Below are 8,355 nucleotides of genomic sequence, written 5' to 3'. Positions count from 1 at the left end.
TGGACCACCACAGTTGATTTAGAGTGATGAGGCATCAGCGAGATCTATAACACAACAAATAGGAACTATGCCAACAGGTGGAAACTTACACTTACAGGGGTGATAGTGAAAAAAAATCCTGAGCCTGAACTTTTTCCCCTGCTCTAACGACGACCACAAGATACTGCATAGTGACGTAACGTAGGCCTATTTTGACACATTATTCAAACATTTAATAGCCTGTGTATGACCATTATTCAATTATACCATTATAGAAGAAAATCCTGAATCTGTAACACTTTCTGAGATAAGAATAACCTAATGGCTAATTATTATCAATGTTTTTATTTTTCCAAACTCTGTCAAGCCTGAAATCAGGCATGGAGCCTGAATACTATCAGCCCTACACTAAATACATGTGTTACAATCCATTGTTTAATGAATATGCTGAGAATTTAACAACCATAAACTTTTAAACGTATTGAGCATTATGTGAAGACCAGAACAAGACTTTAGTTTCACTATTACAAAAGCAGTGTTATTATACACAATGTGTGATGCAATAACGCAAATTATGACAATGCAGACATTCAACTCTGCAATTAGTCAAGCATTACAACTTTTAAGACAAATCTTAATGGACTGAGACACAAATTCAGTGTTTAGCTATTGTCCCAAAATGTGTTTTTAACCATATACATTAGGTTAAATAGTAGGGAGGCAGATGCTGACTTTGAACAGAATGGAAGAAAAACTACCCAGGATACTTTGCAAACTCAGCTCAGCAAAAAAGAGTAACCAGAATAACTAAAAAAAACTTTCAGATCAGCAGGATTAAATTTTATCACATTGTATTATATTGCATGTGTGTAGCTTCATGTAGCATAAGATATGATAGACATCTAGCACAAACTGCTAGTTCAGCAGTGGTGGGGAGACATGACTTGTGATTTTTTTTTTTCAAGAACAGATACAGTGTGTAGCCTACAAAAAGCTCATCATGATTATGATACATCCTCTAGACATTTCAGCTGGAATTTACAATTACTTTAACATCTCAACACAACATCAAGTGCTGTCCCAGTTCACAGAGCAAACCTGTGCTTTCTCAGAGTTGCCATGCAACACCAAATCATGTGTAAATCAGAAGAGTCCAACCTTTTGATTTTCACATATCTGCAGTATTTCCAAGCATTATTCTTGAATGTTTATATCACATGGACTGTTCCTTTAAATGTCTGCTCAAACTAGAGTTTGGTGCTTTTTTTGCATGTGCTGCATTGCAGGTTAATTAACAAAAATGGGCACTTTGTTTTTATCTCCTGGGCTGATCACAGGAATTAGGCGTTTGTTTGGGGGGAGATGAAATTGCCACAGGGCCACATTACTGTTGGCATGGTAGAAGGTGAGTGTGTGTTCATCACAGTCAAGACACACTCCCAGAACATCAACTCCACTGTGCACACAGGGTTTGGATGGTGTATTGGCAAACAGTCCAGACTTGTTGTAGAGAACCCATAAGCCATTTTGAGGCACTGGAGACCGTTTCTGTGCCTCGGGAGACAGTTTCCCCTTAGGAGACAGTCTCTGTTTCTGAGCGGCTTGACTACTGCATACCCCTACACCCCAAAATTTCTTTCTGTTTTTTTCCACGTTCACCTCCCAGTAGTGTTTGCCTGAGCTCAATTCCTCACCACACAGGGCCCAGCTGTGACCCTTTGTTAGTTCTGGCCAGGAGAGCTGCGTTGTTCTGTCATCCACTTTGAGAGGCACATTCACTGAAAGAGATTGAGAAGGAAGAATGTATTAAAAAAACACACACACACATCAGCAGATCCTCATCATCAACAAAAAAGAAGTCACCTTCATACAACTGATACTCTACCTCTCAACGTAGAAGGTGTTTGAGAGTCCTGATTATCTTTTCTGTGGCGAAATGTAACTGGACAGTTGTCTCTAATCCCTGGACTGATCAGAGGAATGAATGCTGTATTTGGTGGTACATACAAATAGCACAAACGCACACTCTCTACAGGGTTATAAAAGGTGAGAGTCTGCGCATCAAAATCTAGAAACAGTCCTACAGTCACAATGTCCCTCACCTTAACTGATTCTGTGTGTGTAAATATTCCCTTTTCTGTTTCATATTGGAGAACCCAGAAGCCTTTTCCAGGTCGAAGAGAGTCTCTATGGTGTAGGTGTAGGGTGTCATTATCAGAGTGTAGAGTTTCTCTGTTAGTCTTAGCTGCATCTTTAGAGCATACCCCCACATACCAGGACTGTTTACTGTATTGCCCTACTTCCACCTCCCAGTAGTATTTCCCTGAGCTGAAACACCTATCACATAAAGCATGAAGGGGAAATGAAGAAACTGCCTGTGTATTCGGACAGTGGATTGAGTTGAATTTATCATCTATAACTTTGAGAAAATCAGGCACAGTCTCCATATCCAGAGTCAGATTCACTAGAAGAGAAAACAGGTGGATCAGTATTAATGGTCAATTCGTTATTCTGAAGGTTATGTACATGGTGTTGACCTGTGAATAACTTCATTGTTATTTTGCTGCTGATACTGATTGTGTGTAGGTACTCTTTGAGTATAGTAGATGTGTACAGTAGAGGTGTAATTATCTTTAACTTTTAAAAAAGGAGGCACAGTCTCTACAGCCAATCACATTTACTATAGGAGAAATCAGGTTGTTGTTATGTGAGGACGTCAGTATTACCGTAATACTTCAATTTCGCCGCTCTTGAATCTATATATAAAAAAGATAAAACACACACACATGTATACACATGTATACACACACACACACACACACACACACACACACACACACACACACACACACACACACACACACACACACACACACACACACACACACACACACACCAATGAATAACTCAGTTCATCACTACCCAATGGTGAGTGTACTGTGACATTTTGTAAATCATCTCAAAGATAAATCCATATCCATGTCTGCTGTAATAAAATATATTCACCTGCAATGTCATTCCTGTTTTCAGTCTGAGCTTCTTGGGATAACCTTTCCATTTGCAGAAGTGCTGTCATCATTCAGTGAGAGGGTTAGACCACCGTAACCATGAAGTTTATTGAAGTTAATTTGCCATTAACAGTTTCAGATACCATATATCATGTTGGTTCGTTAATCTGCACTAACACATAAGAGTTAAATGTGTGCCGACAGTCTGACTTACCTGTCTCAGGTTTGTCTTCAGGTCTCTCAGTCCTACCAGATTCTGCTGTCAAAACATGATGCATTTCAGGCAAAAGGTGGTTAGATTACGAATTGTAGATGAGGAAGACATAAAACTATACTAGTCTCACAGCTGTATGAGGATGAAATAGCATTCACATAACGTTCTGCCCTATTACATATTGTATCCTACATTCATATCATATTCTATTCATATCATGCTCTATTCAAAGGACTAATCAATGAAATTATCTACTTTACTCATTTGGAAAATGTTAATGTGCACTGTTGTCAACTGAACATTATTTTTCATTATGGGTACATTTTTTATATAAATGGGTTATAACTTATAAATGGTAGAAATATTGTAATCAAAATAGGGCTATATTGTACCATATATTGTACCAGTTTGGACATTTCCAATATTTAATATCTTTACCTTTTATATAGTACACAGCAAAGCCTATGGCCACGCCGAGTAATATGGCAATAATGAGGGATAAAACAATGATAAGAGGGTCCTTCCGAGATCCTGTGAAGACAATACCAAAATGAGCAAAATCTTCAATTACTATTTTTTATTTATTCATTTATTGGATTTTGTATGAAACCAAACTGACCACTTCCTGCAGTTGTGCGTAATGCCACCCTGCTCTGGGTGGTCTCCTGGTCAGACAGCCCCACAGAGCAGGAGAGCCACTCTGAGTGTGAGGGGGAGAAGAGCAGCCAGGAGCGCACTGACACCAAACCATCCTCATCTGCAGAAGGAAACACACACACACACACACACACACACACACACACACACACACACACACACAAGTACACAAGCATGCATGCACAAGCGATCACCACAGACATACAATACAGTATTAATTTCGTCAGCTTTTTTGAATTTAGTCTTAGTCTTCGTCTTAGTCGCAGTGACGAAAATCAGTTTTAGTCTGTCATATTTAGTTCCCAATTAAGTCTTAGTCTTAATCTAAATGACGAAAATCAATTTTAGTCAAATTTTAGTCATTTTAGACATTTCAGTCAATTTAGTCATTTTAGTCAACACTGTAATAGAACTTCTCCGCACACCGTATCCCTTTTTAACATCACTAACTTTCCAGAATAAACCTTCTCCGTACACTGCTTCTCCTTTTAACACATAGGCCTATCACACTGTACAGAATGAAACTTCGTCACAAACTGGTTCTCTTTTTTTTTCTATTTTATTTACAGTTGAGGACGATATTATTTAACCTGGTTCTCACGCAGATGGATATTCATCCATTCGTGCAAGCTCACGAAGTGTAACGAAGATGCACGAATCACCAAGGTTCTGCGTGAGAGCCAGGCTAGATTTAGCCCCCCTTCTGAAATTAGACATCTCTCTTGATTAAATGATCATTATTAATTAATCTATGTTATTCTGGAAACTAATACACCATGGAGATAATTTCCAATAAGTTGATTTTTGACTTTTCCATTTTTACAATTAGTTTAAACTAGTGGAGGGCTGTTATCTTGGTTAACGTGCTGCGATAATGTGAGACTCTTATCGCGCGATAAAGAAAATATCTCACGTTAATCTATTCTCAAAAGCGTTTAATTGACAGACGCTTTCAGACTGCGCTCCAGTCGTTTCTCCTCTCCACCTGTTGCTTCAGCAGACCTACTAAATATGAAGTGTTTGCATGCTGAAAACATTAATCCCTCTGCCGTGGTAGGTGTTGTTTGAGTGCTTTTTCATAAGTGGTAGACTAAAGAGACGTTATTGTTTGAGGTGAAGCATAGAGAGACATTATTGTGTGTGAGTAGGCTACCAGCCCGACATAGCCTACATTTCCTCACGCATTGCATGGAACACATAGCCTAAACAACTTCCAGAAATCTTGCCTGTGCCATAATTGCAAAACATTCCGTGTGATATGCATTTTGTAGATTGTCAAACTGAAACTGTCAATATCTACTCTCACTGAATGTTTGTGTTGCAATCGCGCACATTTGCGACTCAGTGAGATATTCTCATGTCAAACGGTAATAATCCTCGCGGTTGTCGCGCTTGATTTTTTTTTTTTGCAAACTGAATTCATTTCGAGTTGTAACTCCTCTGGCATTGGCCAAATCGCCGTGTGCCAGTGCTGTAGGTTCTAGATCATAGACACGGGCTATGTCTCAAATGACACACTTTTGTCAGTGCACTGACAGTCAGTGCACAGTGCACACAGTGCACTGAGGTCTTTAGTGCATAGTGTCGTGGATAATTTTGAGCACTATGCACTGTGCCCTCGCTGGAAGTGACGGCTGAGCATGGCATTAGCTCGCCAAAATACGAGTTGGCTACTGTTTACAATGCACAGCGTCTGGTGCTTGTATTTACATGTCCTTCACCCCAAAGGACAACAATCACACATACAATACTTTGGTTGGCATGAAAAGGTTGGTGTATAAAATGAAAAAAGTTCATTTTATGAACTTAACGTCTTTTGAACCTGCACCCGAAAAGCATCTGGATGTGCGTGAGATTGGACTTTGATATGAAAAGGTTGGTGTCCCATCAACATTACTTACAGAATTAGGAGACTGTTGACCAAACTCTTCTACTGAAATGAATACCACATTTCCTCCATGTCATTGTCAACATGGCCGCCGTTTAGTGCGTGCAGTGTCCATCATTCAAGCACTGTATTTTTCCGCCATTGTTAGGGGATCATCCTGGCACTTTCAGTGCACTGGCTCAAATGAATTTTTCAGCGTGAGTGCCCTAGGCACTGAAAAACAGTGCCCGAAGTGCCCGAAATGCACAAGTGCGGCATTTGAGGCACGGCCGTAGATTAACCCTATCCAGACTGGGGGGGGGCTAAAAGTGCCCGCACCAACTGTGATGTTGTATAATTCCTTAACGACTTAAGCTATGACTACGAAACTTGGTGACTTTTCCTAAAATTTAGTTGGCTACAGTTTAGTACCAGAAAATTATGTTTATCATTTTTGCCGTTGCCATGGCAACGGTTTTCTGACAGGTATGTCTGACCGAAAATCACTGATCTAAGTCTCATTATTGTTCCTTTTTAAAAAAAATTTGTTATTTCCATTAGCGTCAGACAGCTTTGTGAGCAATAAAGTGGTCTGAAGCATATAATCATTAAAATTTAAGAGCATTACCTAAATTTGATGGAAAAGACATTATGGCGAGATTTTGGGCATTATAATCAGATGATGTCATAATGACGTCATAATACCAGATAATGACACGAAAATGATGTCATTCATAGATGTCCATATGTAGATCATCTCCCCAAAGTTTGGTGGTCATACCGTATTCCGTTCATGAGTTATGAGGGGGGGGGGGGGGGGGGGTAAAAAAGCCCCCCCCCAGGCCCAGGAATGCCAAAAAAGCCCAGTCTGAATAGGGTTAACCATATGTTCTAGATAGCCAGTAGCCTGGCTCTGCTGAGGGCTGCTGTGCCTACTGTATATCTTCCCAACTCATCACTTTCTGACTACCTTTGATCAGACTACAAATGTTGACGTCTAAGATATGCCCTTGGAGTCAAAATGCGACATGCTTCTCAAAGGCATCTCCTTGTGGCAGCATAACTTCACTGATGGTTAGGGTTAGGGTTAGGAAAGGTCCAAACTCATCATACTGTATGTGGAAGCTTAGCTTGGGATTTGACTGGGTTTTAGCTTCTGTTAGCTCAGTGCCATTTTTGCCATTAAGATCTGAACGCAGCTGATCTTACCTGAGAAGAAGTTCACATTACTGGAGTTGCTGCTGATGTGTGTCCCTCTGGAGTCTCTCCAGATGAGTGTGGGCTGTGGAGACCAACCCTCCGACTCACAGGTAACATTCACCTGTCCACTTCCCATATCGAAAGACCACACAACTGGAACACTACCTACAACTATTGGTGCATAGGAGGCAAATGTAAACAAGAGAGAAACAAATATACATGTACTTGTGCTAAATGAAACCTATCAGTCAATGCAATAAAGATAAGCCTCACAGACTGAAACTCGGATCATAATAACACCAGTAGTGGCAGCAGCAGAGAACTTCTGTTAGCCAATAAAACTGTTAGCCTAAGGCTGTTGTGGCATCCAAGCATAGCAGTGTGCAGGGACTTGACCCCAATGCCATTACCAATGAAGAAATGATTATGGCAATGATGTGAAATTTAGCAGACACATATAGTATACTATATCATGTGACTATTACTCATGTCTGCAAACACACCAAATGCAATAAAGTAAACTATCGCCCAGAAACTATCGCTGGACTATTTCAGACCATAAGCCACAAAAGCAAGTTGAGCGGTTGTAACTCTGAAGGACTCACCCTTGACCATGAGGCTGATGTCGAGATCAGTGTACCATATCCTACTCTTCACATGACACACATACTGGCCCCTGTCAGCAAGGGTGATGTTGGTCAGTTTGAGGGACACTTCGCCCTTATTCAGATCTCCAACCAGAGACGCCCTGCCCTGGTACTGGGGGTTTGCTGTGTCAGGCTGTATCTGAGTATCGTCATACATCAGAAATGGCTTCTGAAAGGAGCCGGGTCGATGCCATCGCACCTGTAGAGGTACTGCACTGAAGGACGGGGAGAGGGCACAGGGGAGGGTGACGGATGACCCAATTGGAGCTGTCACAGGACCATTCTGACCAATCAGATTGAAGACCTCTGGAGATGAGGCAGCTGAACAACAGACAAATCAAAATACCACAAGCAATATCATTTGTAAAAGTAATATGTAGTTCGCTCAAAGGCTCATGGATGCAGACAGGCACCACAACCTTATCATTTTGAAAATGATAAGAAATAGCCATACCATTGACGAGGTCTGCCCCATTTAGAAGAAGCAGAGTTAGAAGAACCCTCCACATGGCTGGAGCCATTTCACCTTCAAGTCAACCATGAAAGAAACAGCATTATTAAGGAGAGTTATCAATAATGCATCCTTGGTAAGTAGGCCTACTGATGATAATGGTATAAGTGTATTTTATACAAAGCAGTACAAGACATCACCAACCCAATTCCCTCTTCATTATTCACCTCGCTATACTGAGTACCTTTTGTGTGTGTGTGTGTGTGTGTGTGTGTGTGTGTGTGTGTGTGTGTGTGTGTGTGTGTGAGAGAGAGAGAGAGAGAGAGAGAGAG

At 40.7% G+C, this 8,355-nt stretch overlaps 1 protein-coding gene across 1 annotated transcript in view; it reads right to left on the bottom strand.

The window, feature by feature from the left end:
* Positions 1-8,093, bottom strand: part of LOC134463509 (butyrophilin subfamily 1 member A1-like) — an 11,407-nt gene extending 3,314 nt beyond the window's left edge. Inside the window, exons 1-4 of the mRNA XM_063216705.1 lie at positions 8,027-8,093; positions 7,531-7,893; positions 6,935-7,096; positions 3,821-3,958 (exon numbers count right to left, since the gene is read on the bottom strand). Coding sequence (XP_063072775.1) covers positions 3,821-3,958; positions 6,935-7,096; positions 7,531-7,893; positions 8,027-8,093 — 730 coding nt within the window. The remainder of the gene's footprint in view (positions 1-3,820; positions 3,959-6,934; positions 7,097-7,530; positions 7,894-8,026) is intronic.
* Positions 8,094-8,355: the final 262 nt, after the last annotated feature.

The sequence above is a fragment of the Engraulis encrasicolus genome, chromosome 14, assembly GCF_034702125.1.
Source record: "Engraulis encrasicolus isolate BLACKSEA-1 chromosome 14, IST_EnEncr_1.0, whole genome shotgun sequence".
Classification (NCBI taxonomy): Eukaryota; Metazoa; Chordata; class Actinopteri; order Clupeiformes; family Engraulidae; genus Engraulis; species Engraulis encrasicolus.
The sequence above is the reverse complement of the archived record's forward strand: the minus strand, read 5'-3'. Positions and strand labels throughout refer to the sequence as shown.